This window comes from Trichosurus vulpecula, chromosome 2 (assembly GCF_011100635.1).
Source record: "Trichosurus vulpecula isolate mTriVul1 chromosome 2, mTriVul1.pri, whole genome shotgun sequence".
In the NCBI taxonomy this organism is placed as follows: Eukaryota; Metazoa; Chordata; class Mammalia; order Diprotodontia; family Phalangeridae; genus Trichosurus; species Trichosurus vulpecula.
The window spans coordinates 10,454,069-10,471,991 of NC_050574.1; the positions used below are offsets into that span (position 1 = coordinate 10,454,069).

Genomic DNA, 17,923 nt, shown 5'->3' on the forward strand with positions numbered 1-17,923 from the left:
TCTAAGGTAAAGTTATATAACTGAAGATACATTCATTTCTGCACAATATGGTAAGTTATATGACACAGGAGCTTTAATGACAATTGTCATTTTGTCCCTTGTTCATGGGGGAAATTTTTCAAATTTACGTTTATTACAATTACAGCCATAACATTAGTGATTGAAACACATTTTAAAAACAAATTTGAAATACAAGTGGCTTACATTGTGAATTATTCAGAATTTTGGTCAAGCACACAGAATGTTTAAGTAGAGCACTGGAATATTACCATAAATTGTGTCTATACAGCATGATTTGGCAAGTGGCTAGCATAACAATGGTAGTCACTCTCCATTTGTCTTATACATGTCATGTAAAGATGCACAAGTGTCTCACCCACACACCATTGCTGCACATATTAGAGTGTATTTGGAGGGAAGGGGAAGGGAATAAGCATGTACATTTACATGATGTGTATGTGCCAGGCACCATGGTAAGCAACGTTACAAATATTGTATCATTTTAGATAATACAATTATACTATTTATGGTATCATTAAATTTATCCTCTGAAACAATGTATTCAGTCAAAAGAATACTTTGTACTTTCAAGTGACTCAGGACATTCAACAATGAGCAATACATGTTTGAGCACTGAAGTAATTTGATGAAAATGCAGGGCAGGTGGAGCAGGCTGGATACAAGGATAGCATTTTCTAGGGCTCTTCACCATATGGGGCTACCAGAATCTGGAACTCTCCTGTCTCTTTCAATTGGTTGGTTTATTTTAGGTATATTCTGATGTTTCCATACCTCATAAAACATATCCTAGGTAAGTAAGGTAACAGCCAATTGGTAGTAGGAGTTATTCAAAATCACATTGTTTTGCGTATTTTATTAACCATAATAATTTGGGGGCTCATCAGAGGTGGACATCTCTAAAGTGGTGTGTACAGCCCCAGGACAAGTATGCCAATGAACTTTGTAGGGATTTCAAGAAGGGAGAAAACTGACTACCAGGGCCAGGAAGTACCCTTGTTCAGGTGAATGCGGGGTAGTTGTTTTCTAGCGGTCAAAACCTAATCCATTGTCTCTGAGAGCCAAGTGAGTGTGAATAGGTGATAGTGAACCTCTGGTTGGAGTGGATGTCATTGACCTGTCCTTACCAAACCCTCTCAGTAAACAGGTAAGGGCATTAATGTACCATAAGGAATGAAGAATGTGATGAATTCAGTGATATGTAGCAATATGTGCTTTGAATTGTGCAAAATGAAAAGTTGAATGAAAAGACATTTATTAAATACATCCTATGTGTCAAACAGTATGCTAAGTCTTGAAGATACAAATGAAAAACAGTATAGCTTCTGTCCCCAAGCACCTCACATTCTAATAGGGGAAGGTAAAACACATTAAGGGCTTGAGAGCCTCGGACAGGGGTTTTGATCTGGAAGGCTCAAAGATAATGAGTAAAACAATAGGGAAATCAATTGTCACATTCCAGAAGCTTTGGTTGCACTGATTAAATTGGAGATCTTAGAACAGAACTGGAAAGAAAAATGCAGAATTTGAGAGCTGGAAGAGACCTCAGTACCATCTCATCCAATCCATTCAGCCATATCAAGCCAACAAGCATTTGTTAAGTGCTTACTGTGAGCTAAGGGACTATGATAAGTGCTGAGAATACAAATGCAAGCCTAAAGAATGACAGTGCCTAGGGGTAGAGCCAAGATGGCTGTGTGAAAACAGAGTCCTACAGGAGCTCTCTCACAAGTTCTGTCAGATTCCTATAAAAAAGTGCATCTGAGCAGATTTGAGAGAGTTAGAAACTGTGAGCAGTCGGAGTAAGGCAAATTTCCAAGCCATGAGAGTCTGAAAGGCTAAAGGGACAAATCCATAGGCTGGGAGAGCACTCTGTGTGCAGAGCTGCTCCAGATAGCACCAAAGCGGAAGTGGCCATGGAAACCAATGTGGAAGACAGGCTGGGAGAAAGCTGGGCACCCGAAACTGGCGGAGATCCCCAGATGGCAGACTGTGGAAGCAATGAGAGGCAGCAGGGCAACGTCACTGGCCGTGAGACATAAACCCCTGAGGCCTGCAGCCCAAAGGTAAGAAATGCGTCTTCTTGAACTTCTGGGAGACCCAATTCCAGGTAAAGGGCTCTAATCCCTACAGCACCCCACCCCCGAGCCAGAGAATCACTCTGGAAAAAATGCTGGAATAGAGTAGACAGAAGTGGAGCTTCAGTGGCCGAATAGTGGGAGTTCCTGAGTCCCAGAGGGGCAAAGTGAGCAGGGATCAACACCAGGAGGCCAGACGTACCCTTGTTTCCCCAGGGGAAGTGCCAGACACTGGCACAAACAAAAAACAGCTGAGACCACTGCAGAAGAGCAACAGTGCTGGAGAACAACCGTAGGGGAAGAGACTTCAGGAAGCCAGACCACTTCCCCATACCTCAGGAAACTGAAGGCTAGAATTCACAAAGCCAGTAACTAGACAAACAATCCCCAGAACAAGAAAGCTGGGACAGAGAGCCCTGAGCCCTAAAAGCAGAAATTTATTGTAAAGCCAGGAAAAGGCTAACCAACAAGAAAAAGAAAACAAAAAAAAAAACTGAGGACCATTGATTCTTTTTATGGAGACAGGCATGATCAAAATACCAATTTGGAAGAGGATAGCAATGATACTATACCCTCATCTGATACTCAAAAGGGAATGTGAACTGGCCTCAAGCTCAAAAAGCATTATTAGAAGAGCTAAGGGAGGATTTTAAAAACCAAATGAGGGAGGTAAAAGAAAAAATGGAAAAACTGATGAAATCAAGTCCTTAAAAAATAAGATTGGCAAAATGGTTATGGAGATTCAGAATCTAAATAGAGAAAATGACACCCTGAGAGGTAAAATCAACCAATTGGAAAAGGAGACTCAAAAGCAAAATGAAGACAGCAACTCATTAAGAATTAGAATTAAGCAAGTGGAAGCTAATGACACTATGAGGCTTCAAGAGGTATTCAAACAAAATGTAAAGAATGAAAAAACAGAAAAAAATGTGAAATATCTAATTGGAAAAAAAACTGACCTGGAAAATAGATTCAGGAGAGACAATTTAAGAATTGTTGGTCTACCAGAAATCCATGATGAAAAAAAGAGCCTTGACAGTATCTTCGAAGAAATTATCAAAGATAACTGCCCAGAGGTCCTAGAATCAGAAGGTAAAATAGTCTTTGAAAGAATCCAATGATCACCCCTTGAAAGAGATCCCAAACTGAAAACACCAAGAAATGTTATAGCCAAATTTCAGAATTAAAAAGTCCAGGAGAAAATACTGTGAGCAGCCAAAAAGAAAAAAAAAATCAAATATCGTGGAACTACAGTCAGGATCATGCAGGATCTCTCAGATTCTACATTAAAAGACAGGATGAATTGGAATATAATATTCCTAAGGGCAAAGGAGCTGGGACTACAACCAAGCTTCAACTACCCAGCAAAATTAAGCCTATTTTTTCAGGCAAGGAGATGGATATTCAATGAAATAAGGGAATTCCAGACATTCCTGATGAAAAGGCCAGAACTCAACGGAAAATTTGATCTTCAAATACAAAACTTAAGAGAGACATAAAAAGGTAAACAAGGGGAAAACCCCCTCCCACCACAAACCTTATTAATCAATAAGGGCAAATTATTTACCTCTTTACATAGGATTACATCATTTATGTATGATATATATATATATACATATATATATATATATATAGTCAATTTTGAGAATAGTACAGCTATTATGACAATTGAAAGAGATACACACAGACTGTGAATGTCTGTATAAAATATCTTATATAAGGATAATGAACATAATTAAGAGATATAAAGGGAGGGTTATGGGAGAAAAGGTAAGGAGGTAGTGGAAAAGGGTAAATTACACCAAAGGAAGAGGCACAAAAACACATTATAGTAGAGGGAAAGAAGGGAGGGAGAAGAGCAGTATTTGAGCTTTACTGTTATCTGATCTGGTTCAAGAAGGGAATAATATACCTTGATAAGTATAGAAATCTAACTTGTCTTGCAGGTAGTAGGACGGGAAAGGGGGAAAAAGGGAGGGGGATGGTCAGAAGGGAGGAAAAAAGTAGCAAGTGCAAAATGATAAGATAAGGGAGGGGAATCAAGAAAGAGGGTAAACTGAGGAAGGCAAGAGTCAAAAGCAAAACTTTGTTGAGGAGTGGAAGGTGAAAGGGAGAAATAAAAGCATAATTTTATTTGTGATTTCATGGTTTTACATGTTGCTATTTGTATGTTGATGAGTACAAGTATATCACTGGTCAAAGTGAGTAAAATGTTCCAAGAATTAGACATTATCCATATCAGAAGCATTTTTTTAACGTTTTGAGGGCTGTTCTAGAATTAAAAATAATATAATTCTCTCAGTGTAAGGTTATGACATATAAATCAGGAATATATACCCCATATAATTCAGAGGGTTATTTTTACAATTCAAATTCACACAGACAATTCTGGCCCCTTAGAAGAAGGCAGCATTCATCTCAACCTAAATGTTTTATGGGTATCCCTGAAGGTCAGCGTTATGTCTTTTTAATTCAACATCCTGGACTTATTAGGCTTTTTATTCTGTAAACAAGCTCCACGGCATAGAGAGATTCACTTTTGGATATACCCTCCATGTTCTTCTTTGTATATAGAATTGTTCTTCTTATATCATACTCTCCATTCCCATGGACATTTTCCTAGTTCACATTCTCCCCATCATTTCCGGATTATTTTAATTTTCTCCTAATTTGCTGTTAGGACTCAGAGATTCCCTCCCTGAAGATCCGTACACTGGTCTTTACATTATTGTCAAATTTATATATGTGTGTGTGTGTGTGTGTGTGTGTGTGTAATATGCTTAAACATATCACTGTTTTACTAAGAAAGCTCTAATACCTTCCTGTTGCCTCTTGGATTAAATGAAAACAAAAATATATAGAAATCAATGTCTTTCACAGTGCAGATCCCTTCTAGCATTCAAGACTACATGTGAAATAACAAGTGCAAGAACAACCACATTGTCAAACGAGAAAGACAATTATTAAACATTTAATAAAAAATAAGGGCAGATTTTAGAATAATAAGTAGTGGATTCAGAGACAAAATTAGAAAGGCAAGCAGTCAAATATCTAGGAGAAATGTTAGTAGATTCTTTGAAAAAGTGATTGAGTGATTTGGAATACAAGACGTAAATACAGAAGAAAAATTATGTAAATAAAATCAAAAGGAATAAGATGTCAGAAGGAGTGATTGAATTAATGTAGAAGAAAATATCTTAAGCACTTACAAATAAGCAAAACACTGAGGTAAATCCTGGGAATACAAATAGAAAAAGGGAAACAGTTCATTCTCTTGAGAAACTTATACTGTAAGTAGAGGGAATAAAATATAAAAGAAAGTTTAGCTATAGGGTGGATGGGAGGCTCAGATGATTCTGATATTGTCTCTTCTTGATCTATTTTCCAGATCAGTTTTTTTTCCCATGAGGTATTTTACATTTTCTTCCATTGTTTTCATCCTTTGATCTTATTTGTTTGATTCTTGTTGTCTCTTAGAGGCATTAGCTTCCACTTGCCCAACTCTAACTTTGAAGCTGTTGTTTTCCTCAATTAGGTTTTGTAGTTTCTTTTTCATTTGACCAATTGTACTCTTTAAGGTGTTTTCTTCAGTGGATTTTTGCATCTCCTTTTCCAATTGTCCAATTCTACTTTTTCAGTAGTTTTCCAAGCTGCTGACTCTTTTTACACAATTCTTTTGCATCTCTCATTTCTTTCCCCCATTTTTCTTTTACCTCTTTTTTTTATGATTTTAAGCTCCTTTTTGAACTCTTTCATGTTTTTTTTTTTCTTCTGAACTTGAAAACACTTCCCACTTTGCCTCGGTGTTTTGCCCAAAGGTGTTTTGATGTTGTTGTCCTCTTCTAAGTTTGTGTCTGGGTTTTCTCTGTCACCATAATAACTCCCTGTGCTCATATTCTTTTTTTGTCGTTTTTTTGCTCATTTTTTGGCCTTTCTCTTTTCTTTTAAATTTAATCTCTGCTCCAAGGTTGGAAGTGGCTCTGTCTCATGCTTCTTGTTCCATTGGCTGTGGGTCCTGGCTATTTACCTGATGATGTGCTGATGTTGCCCTGATGCCCACAAGGGACCCTTTTGTTTGGTACTTTGTTGAAGGGGTGGCTGGTGCTGCTGGAGACTGAAATGGTCTGACAGGTTAACTGGTGTTAAGATGGAATTCTAATGCTGGGGTCTAGTGTGTGTTTAGACCTGGTGGGTGTTTTCTGTGTTTTTCTGGAGCTACAGTGTAGCCCATTGAGTTATGGCTGCTAGAGAGTGCCTGTTTGCCTTGGGCTGTGCTGCAGTGTGAGGAGGTCTGGGTGCTGCAGTATGCCTGTTTGCCCCAGGCTTTCCTGAAGCATGTGTTGGTGCTTGGAGTTGGAGTTTGCTGGTTTTGCTGGCTATACTAAGGCAAGTTGGAGGTCCTGCTGTTGGCATTTGCCTGCTCCACCGCACTGGGGCTTAGGATCTTCCACTGGCTTGCTGAGTTAGGACTTGTTGCTGTCTCGCTGGGATGCTTCCTGTACCGGACTGTATTCCCCTTTTCCCCAAGTGAGATGGACTTTTCTTGCCAATCCTCCAAGTCTCCTGGACTAAAAGACTGCTCCACCTTGTCTTTCTGCTGGCTTCATTGTTCCAGGATTTGTTCTGGGGCACTATTTTATGGTTGTTGGATGTGAATACTGGTGAGGTATATTGATTTCCTGCTCACTCCACCAACTTGACTCCTGGGAGTCCAGCATCTGAGTTTTCACAATTAGTGTAAGCAGAAGAGAATTGATCCACACTTTGCTGCAGCACAGCTTCAGAGGCTTCATTGAGTGCACCATCATCAGCAAACAAAAAATCATGAACCAGAACTCCCTCCACTCTAATCTTGGATTGTAGGCTTTTCAAGTTGAAGAATTTGCCATCAGTGCAATAGCTGAACTTGATGCCATGTTTATCATTGAAGGTGTTTGACAATATAACTGAAAACATCATTCTGGAAAGCATGGGATTATGTTTATAGCTCTGCTTTACCAAATAGATGACTGGGAAAATGCTGGAGCGTTGTCCATGTTCCAGAACCTGGGTAAGCATGTCATCATGAAAATGACATAAAATGCTGATGAACTTCTTTAGGCAACCAAATTTTGCCATAATTGTCAATAAGCCCTCTTGACTAACAGTGTCAAAGGCCTTGGTCAGATCTACAAATATTTTGCACAGATTTTGTTCTGCCCCGGCATTTCTCCTGGAATTGTTTGGCAGCAAATGGCACATCAACTTTTCCTTCCCTTTTTCTGAAGCCACACTAGCTCCCATATAGATGGCCATCTTCCAGGTGAAGGATAAACCTCCTAAGGAGGGCTCTGGCAAGAATACTGACAAGAATGACTAAGAGAGAGACCCCCCCCATGACTATCTCAGGCCAATCTTTTTCCTATAGATGAATGGTAGAGGTGTCATTGAGATATAGAGATGAACAATGGAGATGTCCTTGAAATCCTCAGGGGTGGAGCTGGAGGCTCTTGCTATATAACCTGGAAAATTCTAATCAGCTTTTGTATGAGCAATAGCAATGAACCCCCTGCCTTGTAAATCTCAGCTGTAGTAGAATTGGCACAATGGCCTTTGCCACATGAAAGGAACCTATAGGCATTCAAAACCTCTTCTTCAGTTGGAACTTTAGCAAGGGAGGCATTGACTTTAACCTGAGGTAAACTGTCAATGGCTTAAGTATTGATTGATGAGCATCTGCTGAAAGTGCTATGCAAGTGTTTTAGCCCATCTCTCTAGGATCATGTCTTTATCACTAATCAATGTGACTCCATCAGTGCTGAGTAGTTGGGTGAAGAGCCCTTTTTGGGGCTGCTTTCCACCTCTGGTGTGCACTTATTCCATCCAACTCTCACCTGTTTCTCCAAGAAGCTGCAACATGCACAGCAGCCAATCTAGGTAAACCATTTCAGCAGATAGACTAAACAAAGTTGAGGGGAACCAAGGGGTCTCAAACCTGTTGTTGAGTTAGGCAATCTTGATGAGTGGTGTATCTACTCCAAGCATGTGAATATTTCCCCTGGTAAAAGGGTCAGATGAGAACAATTTTTTTCCAGTGTCCATGAAGACAGCTGAAGCAGGTGCTGTGGAGTCATTAGAGCTTGATTAGACACCAAAGACACCAAGGTCATCCACTGCATCTCAAGCCATCATCAGTCATCTTGATTCTGACCTGCCACTGGACTGTGATGACTGTGTAGGAGAGAGGGAGGCTGATGAGTTAGTGCAACTCTGCCTCACATAAATCCAATTTAACCATGAATCAAAAGAAATCACACATACAATTTGTCACCATTTTACCTATCTCAAAGTCCTGTGGTGACAGGCAAGTGATGAAGCAGCAAGTGCGGAAACACTGAGAGCTCAAAAGTAACAGAGGATGTGCAAATTTAGAGAATCCACCCTAAATGTTCACAGGCACTATTTATGACCACTTTTGGTCTGATGAACCACAGTTGGGCACATTGAAACTTGACTGTAGCATAGTTATGTCATTTCGGTCCTCTGAGAATTAAATACAACAGCAAGCTAGCCAGTTGAAATGCACCATTGGTCTTTGGCCCATAATTAGCCTTTGCAGCATCAAAAAGGCACTTTGGATTGTTGCTATCAGTATAAAACTGAATTTCACCTGCCTTCTTACTGATCCAAGAGTCTCTCATATCTCTGAGCTTTGCTTGCATATTACTTTTCATGGAACTAAATGCTCCCTTCTTAGAGATGAATGAAATCACCTGCTGGTAAATTATGTGGAGTTCTCGCTTTTCATTTAACAGATTCTAAATTTCCCCATCATTTTTGTCAAAACAGTCTTGATGGTTTCCAGTGTTCTGACCCAGATGAATGAATACAATGCTGTTCAACAAATCTCTGAAATCTGCCCACTCCATTTCTGATTCACTGTCACCAAAAGGGTGTTGACTCAACTTTTGCTGCAACTTAGAAAAAAACTGTTCCTATTGAGAGGAGTGCCCTAATCTGTTGACATTAATTCCTTTGGCAGTCTTTTTGCCTTCAGGCCACTGTTTTGATTGAATGTGAATTTTTAGCTTGGAGAGGATAAGTCTATGATCAGTACAGCACTCTGTGCCACACGTTGCCTTCATCACTCTCACATCCTGTCTGTCTCTTCTCCTTACAATCTCATAGTCTATCAAATGCCAATGTTGGCATGAAGGTGCCTCCACCAAGCTTTTAGGTAAACAGAAGAAAGCATTAGTCATGAGATGCACAGGTCTGCATCAGTAAATGTCCATTCCAGTTGCTGTTTCCAAGTCCATTCCTCCCAAAAAGTTTCTACCATGTCTGGTAGACTGAGATTTCTCTAGCATTGGACTCACCCAGATTTACAAGTTTGTCATCTTTTGACACATTGGTGATAAGCATCTCCAGGTCTTGATCATTTTTTTCTTTGACCTCATCAGGGTTTTTCATGGTGGGAGCACAGGCATTGATGATTTGATGGTGGTGGTGTGGCATTTTCCTGCAAGTGGTAATCCCATTGTCACCAGATGGCCATTCTTTCCTTTTGTTAGGCATACAAGCTTGATGACTAGATTAGTTTTGACTAGAAGACCTACACCAGTTTCATGGCACAGCCCTTGACTGCAGCCATTCCCAAAAATATGTGTATCCATCTGTGACTTCTGCAGGCTGCCCTTCATTTTCCAGTCTTGTTTCATCCAGGGCCGCTATTTCATTGTGATACCTTCTGCGTTCTCTTGCAACAAGAGCTATTTGTCTTTCATGTCTACTGGATTTTGTGTTATCTATAAGGGTGTGACCATTCCATGTATTTAGTGAGTGGAATTCCTTGCACAAGATTTTGTACATTTGTGTGTGTGTGTGTGTGAGTGTGTGTGTGTGTGTGTGTGTGTGTGTGTGTGTGTTGGCCGTGGGATAGGATCCCCACCTGCTGTGATAATCAGGCCAGCACTGGGTAAGCAGAAAATTTTAGGGCACCTTTTCTAGCCCCTTCCTCAAACCAGGAAGTGAGCAGCGTGATCCTTGAAAAGCTGCTCAGACACCCAGGGGGCTGCTGTATTCCACTACTGCTTCCAGTGAGAAAATGACTCTATGTTCTGTGCTACTTGTGTGCAGGGTTGTGACTACATCTCCACACCTGCTGTATCTACAACTGCTGCTTCACCACTTCCACAGGTCTTTGACATATGTTAAAATGGTAAAATGGTATGGGTGATGTCTTTTGACTTGTGAATAAATTGTATTTAGATGAGGCAAAGTTGCAGAATCATGGGCCTCCCTGTCTCTTTCAAAGTCAACAAAGTCACTCTTGTGCCTTTTGCCCTGGAGGGGTTACATGGCTGATGGTGTTGGAGGTCTCACTATGTATGCCATTTTCAAATTTCAGAGCCTACTGACAATAATCTTGTTGTTTATATGTATTTGTGCATATATCCCACCCTTGGCTCCTAGCCTCTTGGACAAAAATAAAAGTGAATCGTTGGGTATATTTAGGAAGTGTGTCAGAATTGGTGGATGAAAGTGTCTCTATGTAGCAATATGCTATAAGTAATGACTTTCAGCATCTTGTTCATCCAGTAGCTGGAAAATGCCAGAATGTAATTGGTGTCAGATTTCTATAGAAAAAGGACTTGCTTATGGAAAAGAATGGGAAGAGTGATTATTGACCCTTTCAGCTGTGTACCTTGACTGAAAGACTCCTAGTTGGTGTTCTCAATTATATGTGTTAATGGACCAAAGTTGTTCTCTATAAATAACTACATTGCAGCTGTTAATACCAGAGTGGATTGATATGAGCACAATGAGTGACCTTATTTATAGTTCTGCCATTACAATGGCATTCTGTAAGTGTCATTCTTTTATGTCACCTGATGATCTACAGGAGATATTTCTATTGCATACAGTGGAAAGCAAACTTGGTAAATGATTGCTCAAGTTCCTTTATGATTCTGGAAAAAACATATCATTATATGTGAACATTTGTATAATGAATATTTTTTATTTCAGAAAAATCGTTGGGTATTATGCAAGGACTCATAAAAATTGCATTTGTATCTAATAATGCTTTAAACATGTTTTCCCTGGCCAACTCAATTTGTACTGAGTTTTATCTGTAGCCTCCTACATTTTCCAACTTTATGAATTCAGTCTATGCAGTGCACATACAGAGAAATTGCTAAGATTGTATGTAAGAGTGTTACAAGAAAGCTATTGTTTTCAGATCTCATTACAAGAAGCATGAATTCTTATGGATTTTCTCAGTTAAAGAAAAGAACTATAAGGAAAGTTTACTAAGGTATTTCCCTTAACATCTGGATCTAAAAATGCCTTAAGCTTTTATTCAAATACCTGCTGCTAACGAGAAAACGTTTTAAAGATGAAGTGAACTAATTACAACAATTGTGAAACGATGGTTCCTGTTTCATTGATTTGGATCTGAAGTCTTTAATAATGAAACACTTATTTTCATTGCCAGAAATTCAAACTGTTTTAAAATGAAAGACCTCGAAAATAGGTTAGTTGATCCATCCAAATGATTTTGTTTGACCACTTGATCTCGTGACTTTTAGCAGTCTAAGGATTTATAACTGGTATATGCAGGTATTGAGCTGTTGAATCAAAGCCACTCATTTAGTATTCTTTATTCTTAAAAAAATATTTGATACAAATCAGCCTCAGATTGAACAAAAGATTTACATCAGTAATTTTTAAAACAATAAATTATAAAAGTGCCGTTTTTTAACTCTGCAGGAGTGCAATGGCTTTTTAAGATGAAAGGAAAAAAGGAAATGTTCATGATCGGGTATATTAAAAATTTCCTTTTTCAGCTGAAATTTAGTCAGTTTCAAAGTAGAGTTTAAAACAACTTGTGAAACATTTAAGTATGTTAAGTGGGTTCCTTTTGTTGGTAGGCTGGAGACCAAATTAATACTCTTCTTGATCAAATGTTGGTGTGAACCTATGTATAAATGAAAACCTTTGTTGCCCAGTTATTTGATCTAGATCTGTATGTGTGGCCAGTGAACTAATAAATCTCAAATCAGAGAAGGGGCATAGAAACCATTTGAATTATTGCCTTTCTTATTGATGCCTTAAAAATCCTTGAGAATTTTATGAGAATACTGCTGCTAAATTAAAAATTGTCCTCTGTAGAACAAAGAAGTCACATTTTTAGCCATTGTACTCAACAAAGGGAAAAAAAAAAACCTTGTGTGGGTTTTTTGTGATATACCCAGAAACATTCTGAATATTTTTCATTTATAGAACATTATTTTCTTTTGTTTTCCATTTTTAAGTTAATTTTCAAGGCTGAAGAAAGTTATGGGAATCAAATCTTTTATAAAAGAATCAAAAACCCCAAATCTCTCCAAAACAAAGCCACCACAGTGCAGTGGCAAGAAAGATTCAAAAAGACTGGTGATGGCTCAAGAGTTAGTGGAGGACACTGGCGTCTTCCATGTCTAACCAAGTTCTAAGTGCTCCATAGCACCTGCTTCAGCTGCTTTCTTGGCCATTTGAAGAAATTGTTCTCATCTGCCCATTCTACCACATGCTTGGAGTACACACCTTCCTAACTCAACAACCCGTTTGAGACCCCTCAGTTACTCTCAACCTCGTTTAGCCCATCTGCTGAATTGGTTTACCAGGATATGGCCATTGTGCATCCCACAACTTCTTGAAGCCACAGGTGAGAGTTAGGTGGATCAGGTAGATGCCAAAAATGGAAAGCAGCCCTGAAAAGGGCTCAGCACTTCTAACACTAGCAATAATAGTTTACCCTGAACACACCCTACTCCCCATTTTCTAGATTATTAAAAGTTAACTGACTTGCCCAGGATCACACATACCACCATACAGATTACAGACAGAACATGAAATCACTTAAGGCTGATAAAGGATGAAAAAATTCAATACTGGAAAGGGGGGTAGATAGATACATTTATCCACTTTTAGTGGGGCTACAAATCTAACCAAATTTTTGGAACTGAATTTAAAATTTTCAAGAAAAATCACTGGATTGTGTGTAACTTTTAATGCTGAGAGATACTATGGGGCACATACCTCAAATGCATCAATTACAGAAATGAAAGTAATATAGAAATGAGATTACTCATAGTAACCCTTTTTATCACAGTGAAAATAAAATGGGTAAATAACTGTTAAATTAATGTAAGAAAACATATTTTACTCTATGATAAAATGACGATTTTCAAAGACGATGAGAGTAAGAGACCAGAGAACACAAAGAAAACAGTATAGAACCACAACTTTCTGTGCTGGGCTTGCTGGGACTTTTGTCTCTAGGTTTGGTACCTTGTTATAACCCTGGAATACTTGTACTTGACATCTCTCTATCATTTTACAATTATTTGTTCACTTTCTTCCTCTTTATATCACATTGATTGATTAAAATTTCTGTCACTAGCACTGATGAGCATTCCTCTGTAAATACAGATTTTTTTAAAAAAATAGTTCTTCAGTGGGAAAACAGAGGGGTCATTGTTGGTGGAGCTCTAAACTGGTCCAATTACTGTGAAAAACAATTTGGAGCAAGAGCTTAAAAGTAATTGAATTGGGAATAATACCCTTTGACCAAATGATTCTCCTTATTCCAAAGAGAGTGAAGAAAGAGGAAAAGGACCCATTTGTATAAGTATATTTAATGAAACTCTTTTTATTCTGGCAAAGAATTGAAAACTGAGGGGATGAACTTCTATTGGAGAATGGATAAACAATTTATTGTCTGCAACTGCGAAATGAAGGGGAAAATATCAAGAATATGGGAAAATCTGTGTAAAATGCTACAAAATGAAGCAAGAAGAAACAAGATAGTATCTAATATTATAAACTTGTAATGACAGTCAGCTTTAAAAGGCAATAATTCTAATTGACATAATGACAAACCAAAATCCAAATGACTTGTGATGAAGCATGAAACATTTGTCTCCAGATAGAGAGGTAGTGGACATGGGGTGTAGATTAAAGCATATTTTCTTTTCTTTTCTTTACTTTCTTCCATCCTTTCTTTCCTTCTTCCTTCCTTCCTACCTTCCTTCCTTCCTTCCTTCATTCCTTTCTTCCTTTCTTCCTTCCTTCTGTGTTGGTAAGCAAAATGGGCTCTTAGCACTCTGTTCAACTAAGTGCCCTTGAAGAGTTTGGCTTTTGTTTCCTTTGATTAATTCAGTGTATTTCATTGAGTCTTACTAGGTGCTAAGCTCCAGGCCAAAACCCCTATTAGGTGCTAAGCCTACATGTGTGTGAAGCTCCCAGGGTACTAAGGGGAGGTGCTAACTCAAGAGCCAATTGTAGGAGCCTAAGTTCTGGTCATTCAGATGACATTTGATGATGTCTGAAACGGTATAAGAAGAGAAGACAGAGCCATTTGTGCAGGGGCTCTCACTGATGCAGAGACTCAGGGCAGCTGTAGCTAAGAGACCTCCAGCTCGTAAACCTGGGTGTTGGGACTTTGTTAAACTCTGGTAACTATGTCTTGAGATTTGAATTGTATTTGGTCTCTCTGTCGATGTCTGTAATTTGTTTGTATTTGCTCCGATGTTCAGGGTGCTGGCTTTTTTCCCTGAACTAAGCGAATGGTATTTGTATGCTGAATTAAAGTAAACTTGTCAACCCCTTAAGGTTGCTTTCTTTAGTAAAGCAGATCAAAAGAACCTGGGCTTTGGAAGCGTTCTTGTTGTTGGCCTTGTGTTGGTCTTTCACCCCCGCAACAGCTGCTAGCTGGATTGTTGAAACACCTTCCTTCCTTCCTTCTTTCTTCCTTCTTTCCTTACATTTTTAGTTCTTTCCATTTGTGTTTTCTCTGTCCCATCTTTCGACCCTCTCTTCCTCCTTTGATTACTTCTTCCTTTTTTTCTTTTTTTTTCTTAGATAGCTAATGTGGTCATTTGTTTTATTTCACTATGTATATGTATAATAGGTTTTCTTTTTGTTTCCTCAGTCGATGGTGGTGGAGGAGTAAAATGGGACAGAATTTAAAAGTGACGTAAAAATGATATAGACATAGTGATGTGACCACATATATGTATTTATGTATGCATATGTATATATGTATGTATGTATGTGTTTATGTATGTATTCAACATAATCGAAATGTACCTCCTATGTCAGACCTGCTTATTATTCCTTTAAATATGCTATCATAGAGAATTAATATCCAAAAAAATACCTGCCTACACATTTTTCCCCATATCCTGATCTTTAATCATGAAAGATTTCTTTAGGGAAGTAGTTGACATAAAAGAACAGGGGAGGAGTATTGGGATGTGTGCTCCCTTAGATGTCATTCCATATGAGACAAGCATAAAGCTGGGGGTGATAGGTCATTCATTTTCCTTGACTGATGCTTCTAAATGGAAGAAATTTGAAGTGATAAGATCGGGAGAGCCAGTGACCAGCTATGGTGACAATTATATGAAGTGAGACTATTCAGAGAAGGAGAGAGAATAGCAGGCCAGGTCAGCAGACTTCACCATACTCCTGGGGCGGGATCGGTAAAATATATTGTTGTATACATCTCCCATTCACTTGCAATTTCTACTTTCCATCAACCAGAAAGTGTTTTGAGAGCAGTGATGGGGGGCAGATTATAGTCCCTGTCTCCACTGCCAGCAATAGACATGAATATTTTTGTAAAGATGTCTTTTTAAATTTCTGACTTTCTCTTCCATACTGTTTATGGCTATTCATAAAGATGAAATGACCATAGTAAAGGAATACAAAGATAGGCTAAGACTACATCTCAGAGGACTTTCAAAACTTAAAGATCGTCATTTTCATTGGTGGCTTTCAGTCTAGGTTAAATTATCTATGCTAATGTATTTACTCATAGATAATCAATACATTACAGAAAAAAGGAAGTCAATCTAAGGTTATTGGAACATTGCTTTGCCTACTTAGGCAAAAAATTGTTAATAGATGGAATTCCCAGGTACAGAAATTTCCTTTACCAGAGCAGTTCTGCACCTCTCATGTAACTCTTAGGTAGTCTTTCCTTGAGTGGTAACCTGACTTGTCCAGAGTCATATAACAATTATATGACAGGGGTCATATCTTATGCAGTAACGAAAAGTAAATAAGGTCTTCTACCCTTTACATACAGTTTTTCTTTAATAATTCATGACTGACAGATTGTTTCATTTCTCTTTGACTCTGTATGTTGAGTTTACTTTGCTAACTGCCATGGCCTGTGATCTTTATGTTGCCACATGACACCCACTTCTCTATCCAGTGATCATGAGTCCCCAAGTCTGTGTGCAGATGACTTTAACATGCTTGTTCCCTGGACTTTTGATTGCAGGGTTCCATACTGGTTACACATTTCGATCGTCTTTCTGCCAATCTAATGTGATTCACCAGTTCTTCTGTGATATCCCCTCTCTACACAAGATCTCTTGCTCAGAGACATTCAGCAATATGTTATCCTTGCTCGCTTCTGCTTTGGAGATTGGGGGTGGCTGTTTTGTCTTCGTCACTACATCTTATATTAACATATTTTCCACTGGGCTCAAATTTCCAGTGAAAGAAGACCAAAGAAGCCTTCTCTACCTGTGTTCCCCACATCATTGTGGTTTCTTTGTTCCTCATTTCATCCTCCTATGTGCACCTACAACCACTTTCAGATTCTGGATCTATTAAAGATATAATCCTTTCCATATTCTACTGTATAGTACCTCCCTTTCTGAACCCTATTACACATAGTCTGTGGAATAAGCAGATGAAAGAGACTTTAAGAATAATAATTAAGAGTAAGCTTTCTTTAAAGGAATAAAATATAAACTGTAATTCTTTCCCAATGTTGTTGAACCTGATTCATATATAAATGAAGAATCCCATTAAGATATTTATTTTGTTTGCGATTTTGTGGGTTTATATGTTGCTATCTGTATGTTGATTGGTACAAATAAATCAATGGTTTCAGTGAGTAAAAAGCATCTGCAACTGACTTAGATATTATCAATATCAGTAGTGTTTATTTTTACCATTTTGAAGTATATTAAAGAATTCAAAATAATATAATTTCCTTATCCCAAGATCTTTGGCAGCCCTGCTTATAACATATAAGTCAGGAGTATACCCTGTATGATTCAGAGGTTCTTTTTCCAATTCAAATACACACAGATAATTCCGGTCCCTTATAGGAAGGCAGAATTCATCTCAATGTAAGTGTTCTAGGGGAATCCTTGAAGGTCAGTAGCATGTGTTTTTGAGTAATATTCTGGATTTATTAGGCTTTTTTTTTTTAAAATCATGCTTCATGGAACAGAGATCCACTGTTGGATATGCCCTCTATGTTTTTCTTTGTATGTGGGTTTTTTTCTTACTTTATCTTTCTCTCCATTCACATTGCCTTTTACTTAGTTCACACTCTCCCCATAACTTTTGGGCTATTTTAATTTTCTCCTCATTTGTTTTTAGGACTCAGGGATTCCCTCCTCGAGGATTCATACTCTGTTTTTTACAAAAATGTCAAATATATATACATATATATGTATATGTATATACACACATATATAGACATACACACATATTTGTGTATATATTTATACATATATATACATATATACATACTCATATATGTATATATCTATATACACACAAATTGATCATGTTTAACCACATCATTCTCCTACTCAGAAAGCCCTAATAGCTTCCTGTTGGCTCTGGGATTAAATGCAAACTAAAATATACAGAAATCCGTGTCCTTCACACCACTCAAGACAAGACATGAAATAACAACTCAAAGAACCACCACATGTACAAATGATCAAGAAAATAATTAAGCATTTTAAAAAGAAATAAGGATAAAT

General features: G+C 38.1%; 1 protein-coding gene and 1 pseudogene across 1 annotated transcript; both read left to right on the forward strand.

Moving 5' to 3' along the window:
* The first annotated feature begins 10,461 nt into the window (after positions 1-10,461).
* Positions 10,462-10,679, forward strand: LOC118835390 (protein kish-A-like). The gene is given in 2 exon segments (XM_036742579.1): positions 10,462-10,642; positions 10,645-10,679. Coding segments are annotated over 2 exon segments (216 nt in total).
* Positions 10,680-16,232: 5,553 nt separating this feature from the next.
* LOC118836209 lies at positions 16,233-16,884 on the forward strand (annotated as a pseudogene).
* The last annotated feature ends 1,039 nt before the right edge of the window (positions 16,885-17,923 follow it).